Source organism: Gossypium arboreum, chromosome 10 (genome assembly GCF_025698485.1).
Source record: "Gossypium arboreum isolate Shixiya-1 chromosome 10, ASM2569848v2, whole genome shotgun sequence".
NCBI classification, from domain to species: Eukaryota; Viridiplantae; Streptophyta; class Magnoliopsida; order Malvales; family Malvaceae; genus Gossypium; species Gossypium arboreum.
In genome coordinates this window covers 69469399-69487870 of record NC_069079.1, presented here as the reverse complement: position 1 = coordinate 69487870, position 18472 = coordinate 69469399, and the positions used below count along the sequence as shown (strand labels likewise).

Below are 18472 nucleotides of genomic sequence, written 5' to 3'. Positions count from 1 at the left end.
ACCAAATTTTTTAATATAAATCCAACACTTGTAAAATTTACCAAGAAAAATTTAATATTTAAAATTTCAATTTATCAAACACACGCTAAATTTATATATATATATATATATATATATATATTCACCCATAGTATGAATAGAGAAATAATTATATGAAAAATAGATATTACTCATTTCCAATAGTTTAATGCCATATAAATAATTTCATCGTGAAATTTAATATTTTCATTTGGATTTAATTCTTTTTTAAGTTAAAATAATGATATAACATTAAACTATTAAAAAATATCCAAATGGTGGGACATCCCCATTTTATATAATTATTTTTCTCTAATTAAAATTAAAAGTTTTAATAGACAAAATTCATAAATAAGAGATTATTTAATTACAAGACAAGAATAAGCATTTATTTAAATATGAAATAGTTTGAGCTTTGAGGTTTTGACTATTATATTTCAAAATCTTTATAAGGATGTTGCTCTTTTTAACAAATCAAATGATGAATATAATATTAGAATATAAATAAATAATACAAAATAAAATCATGATATTTATAGAGAAATGTCACAAAATTTATATTATATAATTATTTCATGCCTTATTATTTACTTCTCGAAAGAATACTCGCTGAAGAAAATAATGGACGAAAATAGTGAGGTTCATATAATAAGTGCAAATACTAGTGAAAAGTTAAAGCAGGAAACATGGGAAAAAACTTAGATTTTAGAAATTAAAAAAGAAAATGAAAAACAGAAAGTGACAAAAACACACACACGATGAGAAAGAAATAAAAGAGGAGCAGCTTTGTCCTTTTTCTTTTTTCCAATTTTTCTTCATTTTAGAGCTTAAAAGCCTTCTTTCTTCTAGCTTTCTCCGAATTCCCAGAAATAAATTGCAGTTTGAGAAAAATAACCCTTTTAGCCTAAAAATCCCCTCAGAACAGATCCCTTTGTCCTTGAAAAGAAATTACTGTTTTTGTTTTGTTTTGGAAGAGAGAAGTTCTTGGTTGACTAAAGTTTAAAGGTTTTATGGGGTCCATAAAGATTTCTGGGACATCTTTATTTGCCTCTCTCTTATGTTCTTCTCTCTGATACAACAAGCTAAAAAGCTTCTAGTTTTGGCTCTTCTTTTTTTTTTTTTTTTGCTATTTGTTTCTTCAAAGGTTGTATTTTGCTCAAACCCAAATCTTTTGGCGTTTTGTTTTGTTTCTAGATTTTCCTTTTCTCTTGTTGCTAGCTGTTTCAATTGGTTTTATTACAAAGGAGATGCAATCGGGTCGGCCACAATCCGTGGTAAGTCCGATTCCCCAGCGGATTCACTCATCTCAAGCAGCTGATACCAGAGGGAAGCATAGGATACAAGCTGAACTCAAAAGGCTAGAGCAAGAAGCTAGATTCTTAGAGGTTTGTAAAACATCATCGTTTTTTAGTTCTTTTAGCTTCTAAAATGTGTCCTTTTCTTGTTTGGAGTGTTGATTTTCATTTGTTTTCAAGGATTGGATTTGGATTATTTGATTGTCTCTTTGAATTTCAAATTATTAGTCTCCTGAATTTTGGCCCTTGATTTGGAATATAAAGCACCTTGAATTATTTCCACTTTATTTGCTCTAGACAGGCAGGGATACCCTGGATTTATTTATTAGTTTATTAATGAAGGGTGGTAAATAAATCTGGAAAAACTGGAAGTACTTAGTATTGATTTACATCACCTTCACTGGATAAGGGCTAGTTTTTTTGTTTTTTCTTTTCTTTTCTTTTTGTTCAATAGGACTAAGGTTAGTTTACCGTTGAAGATGAAAAGTGTGCTGTGAAAAAAGAGTTTTTAAAAAGTGCTTTTCAAAGGTTTAGACATGATATTGTACTTAAACATGATTATGTAAAGTAGAAGATTTAACGGAGATAAAATGTTTAACTTCATTGAAAAACACTTTTTCAAAGGTTAAAAGCTAAAAATTTGACATTTTAGCTTGGGTTAAAATTGAAAGTATAAAATCAAGGTTTGAGTTGACAAGTGCTTTTCAACCCAATTATTAACAAAGCCTAAGTAGGTTGGCATTGTGCTATCAAAAGAATGTCTGTTAACTGCAGTAGCTCTTTTCTTCATTTGCTTCTATTCAACTTGGTCCATTGGCTCTGTATCGACTAATCCAATCTTGCTATCTTTGGTACTGTCCTCAGCGGCAACGTCATATGTGTCCTGATGTCTAAAGCATATTTGTGATGACACCTAATTTGGACTTAAAGAACTTGCTGTTCGTCTTTTTTACGCTCATTTTCAATTATTTATTTATACCTCATCCCCTTTCAGATTTTGTTTGTTCCATTCGGACACATGCTGACATTATCTCATAAATTGTTACATTTGATTTGTCAAAATCTAATCCATTACCGTGTTTACTTCTTAAGAATTCTTTTTGGACCAAACAATGGTACTGCACTTGTAATCTACTAGGATAAATTATTCATTCAGATACGAGCTTACCTCGTTGTCTATATTGTAATATGAATGTTATTGTTTCGTCTGTGAAGCTTAATAATATATATGCTATTCACCAAAATGGTGGAGAGGCTATTTCCGAAAGTTGTTATCTGTTTACTTGTTAGTTTCTGTCCATTTGCAGGAGGGAGAGAATTTATTTATACTGGGTTAGAATTGGGAATCAAATAGACTACGCATCCCATTAAGTGCACATCTTATGATTACTGAAAGATAGTGTGTTAATGTTGTAATCACAAGTTTAAGTTTGCTTACCAGAAGATTTTGGCATTATAAAGCTGCTCCTGAAAATTGCAGTAGACGTTGTTTGGTTGGTTCAAATCCATGGAAACTTGTGTGGTAAAATATTTTCCAAGGAAGCTGCTTCTAAAATATAAAGTTGCTCTCGAATCCTGTCTTTCATATTCGCTATATACAAGTTCTTTGTTTGCCTACTCCTAGCGTGATGGTAATGAAGTGCAATTGTACTAATTGTTTTTCATGTTTTGTGTGAACTTAATTAGTTGTAATTTTCCTTGTTTATCACAAATGTAATCATTCCCACTTCTTTCTATGACTTGCGTTCCTTTAGCTGTACCTCGCATCTTTCCTTCTGCTGTCTACATGCCTCCTCTGTTCTTTTATAACTGCTGTCTTTTACTTTTGTTGGAAATTGTATGTTCTGTAAGTTGGAGCAAGGACAGAATGATTTTGACTGCAACAAGTGAAGCCATCTCTTTCAGTTAGTTTTAACTACTAAATTCTCTGTTTTCATGCTTTATGCGGAGAACCAGTTCCAAAAGCTGCGACTTTATGCAGTCTTGTATGTTGAATACAAAGGTGGGAAATGGTGATGCAGCCATCAATTCGAGAAGGTCCTTCAGTTGATGTTTCATCGTTTACTGTTTATGCTTAAGATTCTAACACAAAATGTTAATTTTGCCAATGAGCATTTCATCATTTAATTGAATCTTACTACAAAACTTTTGAGTAATTATATGGACCTCTCATAATGTTCCTTTTATGCAGGAAGAACTGGAGCTGATAGAAAGGATGGAGAAGGCATCAGCTGCATGCAAGGAGTAAGTACGAAAAATACATTGTATTCATTTGCTATTTTAGCATGAACATTAAGGGCAAAGCTGATGATTTAGATTTTACTTTTCTTATGCATGGCAGGATGTTTAGTAATGTCGAAAGTAGACCCGATCCACTACTTCCCATGTACGTCAGTACACACATTCATGAATACGCACGCACATGTGTACATGCACACATTCTTTCTATCAGAATTTTTCTTACAATTCCTAAAACTTGTTTTTATCAATTTTTGACAGCACAAATGGTCCTATAAATCCCATGTGGGATCAGTGGTTTGAAGGTCCCCAGGAAGCTCAAGGTTGCAAATGTTGGATACTGTGACAGTTTTTGCTGATTTGAAGATTTAACAGTTATACATCTTTAGTTTGGAGAGGCTTTGATTTATAGAGTTGTTACAAAATATTGGAGCTGTTTTACAGCATTTTTTTCTCACATACTGTTATAACAACACTCTCTTCATTGTCAAATGTTATAAGAAAAGCTTCATTGTGCAGAAAATGTTAATTTCTTAATGCAAATTGAAATGTTAAAACAACCTACAAAATTTAATAACAGCTGCAGATGGTACAAAAAGAGTAGACTTTGCTTCGGACATCTGAATCTATAATATACGAAAAAATTACCGATCTTCCTGTCATACCCTTTTCAACTTGTTGCTTTCCCAGTAACTGTTGGGCTTTCCACCATAGACCATAATACAATGTGTATCCGGTAAGTGCACAGCAGGATTGGATGTGCCAATCATGGGTTTTATGCAGCGAAGTGAAAGGGCATCAGTGATCTCGGCTAGGGTCTTTGCATCTTTTATGTCTTTTGCTTATTTGCAAAGACAAGTATAACAAAATGTTGTGGATCCTCGTGTCGAAGCAACCTGAAGAACTCATCCTTTATAAGGGTAATCCTGGCTCTGTCTGTGCAGTCCATCACCACAATAACAGCATGAGTTCCATGATAGTTTGTCTTTCTTGGCCACCAAGATTCCAAACCTACGGCAATTACAAATATTGACTTAATATCCATACCATGCTGCTTTGACTCTTAATATTTCTTTTAAGTACTAGTGCTCAGCAGTTATGTTTGACACATTTTTTGGACACGGGTATTTAGAATATGATCATTTAATCAACACTCACATTTAAATTCAAGTAATAATCTAATAAAAATTCAGCCAATCAACAAAGTGAACAAAAGCAACGATCTAGTTTATCCTATTTAACATGTCAATATCCCTTTAATATTATACATGACAACATATTCATGTGCCATTTCCATACAATCCGCTTACAACCAAAATGTCAGTTAAAAAAGGCATGCAAAAGGGATTAAATGAGGATTCAACACATAATTGGTTGATTTCACAAGGTTGGTAAAAATTAATACATGGAAACATAACCAAAAAGTTGCATGCTTTAACCTAATTGATTCAACACCTCGCAACTTTTCCTAACTACCAAAGAGGTATAAAATTTTTTTAAACCATTGAACTAGTTTCAACACTAGAAAAGCCTGGAATAAACTAAAAGAAATAATAATAATAATAATAATAATAATAATAATAATAATAATAATAATAATAATAATAGCAGAAATTAAATCATTTAGGAATTGAAAAAAAAAAAGCAAAAATACCTCAAAGCGAATGTTTTTATAAACAAGCCCTTCAACATTACTATCAATAGGAGGATGGGTAGTAATAACATCATCAAGGTGAAGCTTGCAAAGCGACTTCGTTTTGCCTGCATTATCTAACCCCACCACCACAATCTTATATTCCTTTACCGAAAACAACATGAACTAGCTTGAAATTGATAATTCTAGGTGAACACATACATAAGTGAGACCGGAAGGAAACCTTATCGTGTATAGATTCGATTGTCCTTATCTAGTCTAAGTGAGATTAAGAGATTAATTGGACTAAATTGTAATTGGATAATTTATTGACCGAGAGGTAAAAAATAAGCTAATTAGATTCAATCCAATTCCTTAATCCGAGAATTAAGTTCTAACACAGATACTAATAAGCTACTATTGTCTTTGTTATCTTTATTACAAGTTTAGAATTTTTACAATTTAGTCCTTTAACTATTACTGTAGTTCAATCTTCAAATATATGATTTGTTGTACTATATCTTGTTAGACATTAGCTAGTCTGACTTTGTAGTTCGCATGCTTGTTGCTAGTATTTCATTTTTATCAACCTATCTCTTGTGTTCTATTGTACACTAAAAAATATTACAGCTAGATCTATCAAACTTGCGGAACACTGCACGCTTTATTCTTTATTTGCAATTTTCTCTGCTTGGTGTACGTACGTCGAAGCACAATCATTGATCTTTCGATTGTAAACCCATAACACCCTGATCCACTTTTTGAAGGTCTACAATCCTTGTATGTCATTCTTTTGTTAAAAATTGTTTGTGTTTAATTTTCTTTTATGCTATCATATGACATTTGTAGTTTTAATTGTTTATTTTGTTTATTGTTTTTATTATTTTATTGTGTTCATTGGTTTTGGATAATTGTGGATAGCTAGGATTGCTAGTTGTGGATAATTAGGACTATATATGTGCATCGTACTTTGTTTACTTGTAGGATAACATTTTTACTTGATGTAGTGTTGTTTGACCAGAACTTGTTCCACTCCAGTATTACAATGCCATAGAGTAGTATTTCATATTTCGAGCTCAACCTTTCATTGGTAACATGGATATCTTCTAATTTACAATTTTGTGAAGCCGAAGCTAAAGACCTAGTGGGATTTCTTTATCAGTTTGAGCATATATGTAATACCCTAGTCTATATGGGATTTTAAATGAGGAAATACATTTGTTATTGATTCTATTCGCTTTAGGATGAAAAGTGAAGGAATGATTAGATTGTTGGAACAAATCCGGTTCAAGAATGATCTTCTTGCATAACAAAAAAATAAAATTTTGAAAATCGAATTAGTTTGTGATATTTATAGCAATAAACGTTTTCTCGGAATATACCTATGCTTTGAGCAAGATGGATCCTTGATGTTCTTGACTTTCAATCGAACAACCTTCTCCATTATTCTTGTACCATGAACTGCTTAAAGTGTGGGCTTAAACAATTACAATTCAAACACAGAACCGGAAATAAATTTCTTACATTCAATAAGAAAGTAAATTTCTCTCTCACTCTTTCTTATTGAAACCAATAGAATTGTTATTCTCAAAAAATAGAATTTATACTTAAAAATAAATTCTTACTATTTTCGAAAAAAATAACAATATCTCAAAATTGTGTAAAACTTATTGCGTTTTAAGCCCTACCGATGCCATCTATTTATAGGGAAAAGAAGTGAAACACTTGTTGAATTAGTAGAAGTCTATTTAATAGAAAAATAACTTCCTAGTTGAACTAAGAGAGAGAAGGGAGAATAGGGTGTGCTTCCCCTTATATGTATTATGATGGGGATTCGAACCATTCCTGTATTAGGTTCAATTATATGTGCTTCTTGAACTTTTAACCCAACACTTTATACTTTAATCCAACCTAGTACATGTTTTTCTATTTCTCAAAATAGAAATTATTTATTAGCTTAAATAAATTAATTTTTCAATTAAATAATTTTCTCAACCCAATTCTAATTCTGTTAAAATCATGACTACTGTTGTTGTGCCCCAAACCCAACCTGATTCACTGGGTCCTGATTTCAAGTGTTACTATACAAAACTTAATCAATAACGAAAACAATTTCCTATTTCTTTAAACATGTTCTTTAGCATTCTAAATTTAAAATATAAATATTACAAGAAAACAAGGGAAGTATTTAAAATATGGTTACATCAATCTTGTTACAAATCTTTACAAGTTAAAATTTTATTCTATACAAACTCAAAAGGCGAATTCCAAGACTACTTCACATATTCACTACATGCAGAATAACCTATCCCGCCACTGCCTTGGCGTACTCCTGGCATTGTTCCTTCAAGCGAAGTCTCATATCAGATACCTAAAAAAAACAATAACAAGTCTTGTAAGTACATGGGTACTTAGTGAGCTCATTAACTAAACCTTGATGGATACTTTGCAATCTTGCTTGAATTACTATGTCAACCAACATTCTACATCATTTAGTCCAGCAAATAGCACCACAATTTATCATTCTCTTACATGCCAATTATCATGCTTTATCATACTAAATTTTCCTTATCTATCTAATTGAGGAATCCTTCCAATCATTTTATAAATCTCTTGTCCCATAATAATTTCTTAACAGTGCGTACCCTCAGAACCACTTATAATAATCCTTGCCTTAACTTATACTCTTATCTCAAACAGTTGTTCACTGATCTTTATCACGAGTGGATACATATATATATATTTGGTGAATAGTTACGTAGAATATGATACTATCAATTCATACTTAGTCATCTACTGATTCAGTACCACACATATCCATACTGATAAATCATTACATAGACCACTCCGACGAATTTCATGTCGGTATATATCAGAATCCCATAATTCAAGATAACAATTCCCCTCACTTTCCATATTTACAGATCATCATAACGAATACGCTTCTTGACATACAAATAAAAATATCTTTTTCATGGAAAACCCTTAAGATTTAGTCCCTCATAACCCAGAACATATCAATAATTCACCTTAGACAATGTAACAACCCGTTTTCAATGAAATCAAAACAGTGGTATCTGGATAACAATTCCGACAAGAAAATTTTTATTTTATTATTATTTGAATGTCTATGAAATATTAGAATGGTCTTTTAAAAATTTTGTTAAGAAAATTTGACGTTTGCATGCTTAATTAAGTAAAAAAGAATAAATCGTAAAAGGTACAAAAGTAGAGTTCTATAAGTTAAAGATATCAATTAGCTATAAAATTTTAAAGTAAGGGGACTTAGATGGTAACTAGACCAGTTATCATGTTAGTGGAATTTTATGGACGCAAGTTAAGTTAATTGTAAGTTAAAATGAAAGGTTAATAAAGTAAATTAATAAATAAGTTAAAGAAAAACAAAGAAACAAAAGGTATCATCTTCTAAAAACATTTCTCCCCACCGAAAATTTGAGAGAAAAACCTCCACTGTTGCACCTTGAACATTCTGCTAGCTCCATCCTTGCATGTAAGTGTTATTTTGTCCCATTTTTAATAATTTTTTTCTTTTCGGGATCGTTGTAGCTCAGTCTAACTAGCCTAGGGATTAAATTGCAAAACTATTAAAGATTTAGAGTTTTTCCATGAATATGCTTGTATGGTTTTTGATGTTTGATGGAAGACTATGAGTCCTTGTTGTTAGATAAACAAGTTTTGTAAAGAGATTTTTGATGAAATTGTCATTTGGGGACTTATTTATAAAAGTAGTAAAATTCCATAGTAAAATTGTGAAATGCTGATTTGTATGGGTTAGTGTAGGTCCTTAGTGAATTTGGCTAGCATGAAATGTCGATGAAATTTCTCAAATTTCAATTTACGAGCTTAAGGACTGAATTTTAAAGAAGTTAAAATATTAGGGGAAAAATTGTAGTTTTGCAAAAAGTATGAATTTTGGACTGAATTGAATAGTTTAAGTATTAAATGGATTGAATTTTCCTATTTAGATCAAGATAGACCTTGTACAAATCTAGATCGAGATAAAGCTAAAGCCTTGGATTAGTTGATCTCGTTTCTACATCTTTGTCATCGAGGTAAGTTTGTATGATTAAATAACATTTTAATGTTATATTAATCTATATATTCATGTATTATTGCCATGAAATTAAATGGTGGAAATCCAACGATGTTACGAAGATTATCGAGTCCGTTTGAACCTTAGGAATATGTAGGATATAAATGAAATGTCTTTAGAGTTACCATGTTTCGGATGCTAGTCTTGAATGTCCTTACGATGGCTGAGGTCCTGCATTTGCTGCGAATACTTTACAACTTGTGTAAGTAGCATCGTGTAGCTTACATTCCGACCGAAAACTTGTGTGAATAGACCCATTTCACAGTTCATGTGAGTAATGATGTAAAGGAAAAAGAAAAGTTACGATTATATGTTTAGCACACTTCATATAAGCTTTCCTGCATATCCGGTGTTATTCTAAATGGTTCAACGAGCAAGAAAAGGAAAGGAACGGTAAGTGTTCAAATGAATTTTGACATGAATCTATGAAAAAGGATTAAAAAGAAATCTTCAATGAAAGTATACTGATGTTTATGAAAATGATGATTTCAAATGAAGTTGTTCATGTATAATGACTTACCTTATTTAAATTTAAGTGAATTATGAGTTGATGCACTAACATGTGTTGTTAATGATGCTTAGGCTTGTGCCAAGCTTATGGTTGGGCTGTATCATGCTTAATTTTAATGTTATGCAGTGAAATGGTAAGTTATGTTCATGTTTTACAAACTTAGTAAGCATTATATGCTTACATAGTTTTCTTTCCTATGTTTTATAAGCTCGATCAGGTTGGAAGTTCATCAAAGATCTATCACACTATCGAACGATTATATCAATAGTTTTTGATGTTATGGCCAATGTTGTAATGGAATGTATAGGTGGACTTATATTTAATGTTTAGTTGAATGCTTAGATGTTGACTTTGGTATGTATATATGTTGGTTGTTTGGTACCATTTTGATAATGGTTAAATTGTGTCATTTAAGTGCTTGTGATGCATACGAGAACTAGTTCAAATGGTAAGTTTATGTTGATAAGGTATAGGTCAAGTTATGGTATTTTTGAGATGGTATGCATGTTTGGTAAGTTTATATGTTTGCTTTTGATGTGCCTTACATGGCATATTGGTTGAATGATTATAGACTATTGAATTGGTCATGTTATGTTGGTTTTGGTCATGTTATAATGCCTTGATCACATGTACTAAAATGCTTGTAGGTACATATTTGGCCTGGTGATGGAAATGGCTTGATTTTGGCCAATTTCATGTCCAGACGGCCATGCGACATGAGCTTAGCACACCGCCTAGCACACGGGTGTGTGAGGCCATTTCGAGAGTTACAGAGCTTGGCACACGTGCGTGTGGCTTGGTCTGTGACCCAACTTCAAAAGTTACACGGGCTGGAACACGGCTGTGTGTCCCTATTTCGAATGTTACACAGCCTGAGACATAGGCATGTGTCTTAGCCATGTGAGTCACACGGCCTGGTTACACAGCGGTGTGACCCCTGCAGTTTAAATTTTCTAACTTTTTCCTGAACTTTCTGAATGATTCCCATTTAGTCCCGAATTGTTTCTAACGTATTTTTAGGGCCTCGAGGGCTTAGATAAGGGCCAATATGCATGTGTATGAACTAATTATGCAATGTTTATATTGAGGTATGAAATGCATGTTTTTATGTTATGTTTATATGGTAATACTCCGTAACCTTATTCCGGCGACAGATGCGGGTTAAGGGTGTTACAGACTCACTTATTATAAAACTAATAGAACTTATATCTTACCGTAATGAAAAACTTTCAGATTCAACTCTTATCATACATTTCTAACAGTTCATGCCACAAAGGTCTAACAAAACACACCATACAAGTATTCATATAGAGTCTCGCTTTTTATTGTCTCGGTAAACTTCACCTCTAACACCCTCGACCGGACCCGATCTACCGGATTTGAATCTCAGGTGTTACGTCCTTCTTATAGATGTAACTTAAAAGTTTTTCTTTCTCATTCATTGATGTAAATGTCTATCTATGAGTATAAAAAAATATTTTATGGCGTACTATACTTAACATCTCTTTACTTTATATATCCTTTCTTAAGTCTTATCTTATTATCAGACTTAATAACTTTTTCCATACTTACTAGTCTTATCATTTTCTTCGGGCGGGGTATGTAACACCCCTTACCCGTATTCCATGCTGGAACCGGGTACGAGGCATTACCGGACTTATCACACCAACTTTTATACAATTCCTAGTTGTCAATTTGTGTCCAAATTAAAACCATTCAGATTTAACCATAAAGTACCTAATACGAGCCTACGAGGCCCAAAACATGCTTTGGAAGTGGTTTGATACTAAACCGAGAACTTTAAAAAAATTTACAAAACTTAGAAAATTTTTCATAAATAGGGTTTACACGCCCGTGTGGATATGGGGCATGCCCATGTAGGTAGGCTGTAACGCCCCGTACCCGAGACCATCGCCGGAGTCGAACACGAGGTGTTAACAGACTTAATTCATTACTTAAACAGCTCAAACAATTTATTTTTAAAATTTTCAGTCAAGCTAGCAATCTGCGTCACAGTCGCTTAAAAATTCATATCTCGAGTTCCAAAACTTGAAATCCAATTCTGTAAATTTTCCCTGAAACTAGACTCATATATATATTTACTAATTTTTTTCTACAATTTTTTGTCAAGCAAATTAGTACAGTTTATTAGTTAAAGTCTCCCCTATTTAAGGGTTCAACTGTTCTGACCTCTGTGTATTACGAATCAGATATCTCCCTGTACAGAGTTTCAATGACTATGCCGTTTGTTTCTAATAAAACTAGACTCAATAAGGAATCTGTAAATATAAATAATGAATTCTAATTATCTTTGAACAATTTATGGTGAATTTCCAAAGTCAGAACAGGGGATCCAGAAATCGCTCTGGCCCTGTTTCACAAAAATTTAAACACCTCATAAAATATAACTCATATACCTGTTTTGTTCCATCCATATGAAAATAGACTCATAATTATTCAATTCCATATTTTATTCATCATCTAATTGTATCTCTACTATTTTTAATGATTTTTCAAACTCACGTCACTGCTGCTGTCTGAATCTATTTTATGGTAAATTTTACCTATTTCATGGTTTCCATGAATTAGCTAGCAATTTAGCATACATAACACCAAATGTGATCATGATTAGCCATTCCAATGGCTAATCATTACCAAGCATTTCCATACCACTCAATAACCATATCATAAGACCAAAATTACAAAATGATTATAATGCTATACATGCCATACTCAAAATATGCAAGCCATTATGCCAAGATGGTATACAGATAGTGTGAGCATGCCTCCGACCGTTCCCGATTTCCGAGCTGGCTTGTCAACACTACAAGGAATGAAAAGGAGGAAGTAAGCATAAATGCTTAGTAAGCTCACATGCAAATAGCAAATAACACAACTATATAAGCAAACATAAAACATCATTTGCATAATCATCACCGAGACATTCATATCACATTTTCATTTATCATCTTACCATATTGTTGTTATATCGAGTTTTCAACCCGAGGGTTAAGTACATACCTGTTCAAAGTATTCATTTCACAACACTTACCAATACGTCCCTTTCATCTCGAGTATTCCTCCATTTGAGTAGAATTTTACCCGTTGAACACATCGGAATATAATTCGGATACATGGAAAGTTTGCACATAAGTGCCACATATGTAGCCAAGCTACCATGTAACCCGCCCATAAGTGAACTCGGACTCAACTCAATGAGCTCGGGCGTTTGCATCCATAAGTGAACTCGGACTCAACTCAACGAGCTCGGATGCCTAGTTACATCTCTCGAACTCGGACTCAACTCAACGAGTTCGGACATTCGCATCCATAAATGAACTCGGACTCAACTTAACGAGTTCGGATGCCCAAATATCCTAGTGACATGTCACTTGTATCCTAATCTATTCCTAAGGTTCAAACAGGATTTTCCTCGAACACATCTCCATGCCATCTTCCGTAAAATACCGAAACCAATACTCGGTAGCACTTTATATTTAACAAATAATTCACATAATTTGCATTTTATTCGAAAATAACCACAAAGCATATATTTCATGATAAAAATCAGCATATCATATAATTAGCATCAATAACTTAAAAATAACAATTATACTACATTATTTACACATGAACTTACCTCGTTTGCGAAAATGGCTACTTTTACCATTTCGTCCACAACTTGGTATTTTCCCCATTTTAGCCTGAATTTTAGTTTTCCTTGCTCTATCATTTAAAATATAGTCTAATTAGGACTCACATTATTCAAATTGACCCAAACTCATATTTTGGAAAAATTATAGTTTTGCCCCTAAACTTTCACATATTTACACTTTTGCCCCAAAGCTCGTAAATTAAACTTTAGCTTATTTTCTTATGTTTTATGACATGCTGATAATTTTTCCCTTCTATGGAAACATCAAATTCTCACTCTAACATGTACTTATGACTATTAGGTATTTTTACCGATTAAGCCCTTTTGCTCGTTTTCGCTTAAAACCGAGTAGTACAAGTTGTCTAACATAATTTAAAACCTCATATTCTATCATAAAACACCAAAATACACAAATTTCACCTATGGGTATTTTTCCAAATATGAACCCTAGGTTGAATTATTGCTAGCATAAGCTTAATCGAGCTACCGGGACTCCAAAAATGTAAAAATCGTTAAAACGAGGCTAGAACGGACTTAAAATCGAGCTTGGAAGCTTCAAAAACCCTAGCCATAGTTTCTCCTTGCTACATTCGGCCATGGGGTTGAAGCTGAGCAAAATTGGCTTTTAATTTTGTATTTTAATTCATTTTACCCCTAAATGACCAAAATGCCCTTACTACTAAACTTTCCAAAAATTCCATCCATGTCCAATTTTTGTCCATAGACTTAGAAATTGGTAAAATTGCTATTTAAGACCTCCTAATTAGTATTTCAAAACAATTTCATACTAGAAACTTCTAGAATGCAAGTTTTGCAAATTATTCGATTTAGTCCCTAATTTCAATTTAAGCACTTCATGCATAAAATTTCTTCACGAAATTTTCACACAATCATGCAATCATATCATAGACCTCAAAATAATCATAAAATAATTATTTCCATCTTGGATTTTGTGGTCACGAAACCACTATTCTGACTAGGCCCAAAATCAGGATATTACATAGGCCGTGTGGTCACACAGGCCCATGTTCCGAACCTGTGTAACTCTCTGTTTGTCACCCAAGAAAAAATTGAATACATACAGACAAGTCACATGCTCGTGTGCTAGGCCATATGATCGTATTAAAATTTATTATTTTTCATAAAATAGGTGTAGACTTCACACACCCAGGACACACGCTCGTATCCAAGGCCGTGTCATCCACACGGCTGAGACACACGCCTGTGTCTCTGCCCGTGTGCTCAATTTTGAACATTCTATTTCTCAAAATTAAGGTGCAGGGGACACATGACCTAAACACATGCCCGTGGGGCAGACTGTGTGTCACACACGGCCTAGACACATGCCCGTGTATCTACCCGTGTGGACAATAATAAGGCTATTTACCAAGACATTTTGCCACCCTTTAAAGCACACACCTAGACAACACAACATAACACCAATCCAAACATTTACATACAACCAAATCAGCCACAACCAAGACATCAACACATCATTCACATGCTACCATCTATCATGCACAAACATCATATACTTATCAACTCAATCATGTAAGTTCCCACATCCATGAAAAACATCATCATATAAATTGCTTACACCAATAGTAGCCAATTTCAAATGGCCTTATACAAAATGAGTTTTCAACCAATATAAGCCAACACATTTAGCCAAATTAATTATGACACATAACAAAATGACCAAGTCCCCTATACATGCCATAACTCAAAATGTTGAAATCATTGATACTAAAATAATTTTTGATAGTGTGAGTGGATCTCCGACAATCTTCGATCCCCGAGCTAGCTTGGTGACACTATAAGACAAGGGAAAGGAAGGGGAGTAACCAATAAAGCTTAATAAGTTCCTATGCAAATAATAAGCATCATAACCACAAATTTAACATACGATTAACACGATGAAAATTAGCATGAATGTTATTAAAATCTTATAGTCATAACTTATTCAATCACAGCCTTACCAAGGTTTCATCACCTATCGAACTCATTACGTATGAGTTTTATGTACATACCTGTACCGACTGGCAACATAACCATAGTTTTTCACAACTTTGACATTCCTGTTGAACACTCGGAATATTAACGGATACTCAAATTTTGCACATAAGTGCCAAAGCTACCTCATATCTCTTAATAGATATAGACTCATTTCGAGCTATTCTCGGGCATGCTCACACAAGCTGTCAGTCAGGATGTAGCTACACAGTACTGCTTACACAAGCTATCAGGTATCTACAACTCATGCTGAACTACCCAGCCACTGGTAGGACGTACGAGACCAGCACCCTGTTCACATAAACACATGGATTTCTAGTGACATGTCACTCGTATCCTATTCTATTCCTAAGGCTCAACCGGGAATTCTAGCTTGTTGAACTTTGTCGAATACGTCCAAAGAGTCAATCACAATTCATACAATATAAAAGCATCTAAAACATAAATATAATAATGCATTATTTACAGACGAACTTACCTCGTGTCAAAAATAGTAGAATTGGACCTAATCGTTAAACACTTTATTTTTCCCCCGATCTAGGTCCGAACCTCATTTTTCTTGATCTATAATGAAAAATTTAACTTATTTAATACACACCTTGTTCAATTCATTCCAAAAATCATATTATGACAAAATTACATTTTTCCCCTAATGTTTCACATTTTTACAATTTAGTCCCTAGGCTCGTAAAATGATTTTCACACAATTTCTTCATTACCCAAGCCTAGCTGAACCATTATCATGCTTATACCAGCCCATTTTTTCCACTTAATCACACTTTTACTACTTATTTTATAACTTTTACAAATAGGTCATTTTTGACATTTTCGTCAAAAATCACCTAGTAAATGTCGTTTATCTAACACCAAACATGCATTTTCTACCATTAGACACCAAAATACACAAATATATAACATGGATAAAATTTTAAACTTCATCTTTCTTTCAAATTAGTCCTTGAATAAGCTAGATTAGGTTACAAGGATCTTAAAAACATGAAAATCATTAAAAATGAGGCTAGAATGGACTTACAATCAAGCTTGGAAGCTTGAAAAACCCTAGCTATGTTCTCCCTTGCAAGTTTAGGCCATGAGGAAGAATATGGACAAAAATTGGCTTTTATTTTTGCTTTTTAATTCATTTAATTACCAAATGACCAAAATGCCCTTTTCTTAAAACATATTATTTCTCTTACTTCATGTCCATTTTTGTCCACTAACTTAAAAAATGGTCTAGTTACCATCTAAGGACCTTCAATTTAAAATTTCATTGCAATTAGACACCTCTAGCTTCTGAACTCAAGTTTTACACTTTTTACAATTTAGTCATTTTTGCTAAATTAAGTGCTTAAACGTCAAAATTTTCGAATGAAATTTTAACAGAATCATTCCATAAAATTGTAGACCATAAAAATATAAGAAAAATAAATTTTTCTACCTCAGATTTGTGATCTCGAAACCACTATTCTGACTAGACCCAAAATCAGACCGTTACAGGGTAGACTACCCCAATACTTGACTCATAATTTGCCTAGATCTTACTTACTTCAGTGCACTCTCTATAAATACTTTCAACACATAACTTTGCCCTATCACGTACTCTGGCGCACACTAGTCTAGTCCCTTGTAACTATACTAGGTTGGTTGATCGCCCCCAGGCGTACCAACGTACAGAGTAGAAATCTTGCACAAAAGATGTGAAAAACTAGTATCCACAAGTATACGGGTCATGTTGTAATATAGTTACAACAGAGTAGATGAGTACTTCGAGGATCATACCCAAGGGAGACAAGCACTAAATTAATTCTAATGTAAGCATAAATAGATCTAACTAGTACTTTAATCGAATTATAGAATGAAGAATTAAAAGAAAGGTTTTTGATAAATTATAAAAAAATAATAGGAAAGGAAATAAAAGAAAAATAAAGAAATAAAAAACAAGAAATTAAATAATTGAATATGTATCAAATTTGGGCATGAGTGATTAACTTGCTTTGGTATTCATAATCAACTGTCACTTCAGGTTTTCTTATTCAATCAACTTGTCGATACCTTAACAGGATAGTCCGATACGTCCATTGAAATACTAAGTCAGAAAGAGCTACTTATCTTTCGACCTTACAGTCCATACCAGTTCAAGGTTAAGGCGTGATGGATAGACCATACCAAATTTAGGGTAATTCCCACCTTGATGACTTTCTAGGGTTGTCAGGCCTAGGGTTTAGGTTATTCCTTTCTTGAACAGCTGACCCATTAAGAAATACCTACAAAACAGTTAATTATTCATACATCCACTCGCTAATCCCCTACAGGAGGATTAGTTCCTCATGGAGCTAATAAACAATATAAGCTTAAATGAAAGAATAAACATCAAGAATAATTCAAGAGTAAAAGAGTTTAGAAGAAGCCTGATTTGTATTAAGTGGAGAATCCTTAACGAGTTTGACAGTAATTCTAGAATATGATTTCTTCAAAAAAGTAAATAATAAGAAAATAAATCTAAAGCCTAAGAAAAGAGAAAATCTAAAGATGAAAATATATATTATCAGAAGGTGTCTATTGTTGGAAAAATGGGTTTGGAAAATGCAGCCAACCAAAGTTTTAAAAAATTTTCCAAAATAAGATCTTGGTTGTGATATCTAAAGTAATAAACACTTAATCAAAATTGTAATTTTTCGATTCATCTAGGATGAGTGCTTCGACCAAGTAGTCTTCTTCGCTATTCTCAAGCTCATGTCAGTTAAGTGTAGGCTCGCTTCAAATTAGAAAATTTTTCACAAAAATTACCAGTGGGGTAGTTTTACAATTTATCTAAACTTTTGGGTCAAGTTGTAAATCAAAAAAATATCTCTAGACATTTTTTAGAATAATCTCTTTAGAGAATTTTCTCTCTACTTTTTTCTCTTAAATTCAATTGTATGTAAATAATGACCTAAGGCTCTTTTTATATGGGAAGAGTTTAGAGAGTTCAACTATGATTAAACTTAATCACTTT

At 33.0% G+C, this 18472-nt stretch overlaps 1 protein-coding gene and 1 pseudogene across 3 annotated transcripts; one reads left to right on the top strand and one right to left on the bottom strand.

Annotated features, from left to right (window-relative positions):
* The first annotated feature begins 665 nt into the window (after nt 1-665).
* LOC108468757 (guanine nucleotide-binding protein subunit gamma 2-like) lies at nt 666-4074 on the top strand. 3 transcript variants are annotated; one of them, XM_053020464.1, is made up of 4 exons: nt 666-1403; nt 3270-3315; nt 3505-3557; nt 3813-4074. In XM_053020464.1, exons 1-4 carry the CDS (start codon nt 1266-1268, stop codon nt 3852-3854), a joined length of 279 nt encoding a protein of 92 aa, XP_052876424.1. In that variant the 5' UTR covers nt 666-1265; the 3' UTR covers nt 3855-4074. The 3 variants fall into 3 exon arrangements, with proteins under 3 accessions (XP_052876424.1, XP_017625112.1, XP_017625110.1); XM_017769621.2 differs by lacking the exon at nt 3270-3315 and adding an exon at nt 3655-3699 and having other exon boundaries at nt 703-1403; XM_017769623.2 differs by lacking the exon at nt 3270-3315 and having other exon boundaries at nt 698-1403.
* A 147-nt stretch (nt 4075-4221) lies between these two features.
* On the bottom strand, nt 4222-5367 carry LOC108488572 (uncharacterized; annotated as a pseudogene).
* Nucleotides 5368-18472: the final 13105 nt, after the last annotated feature.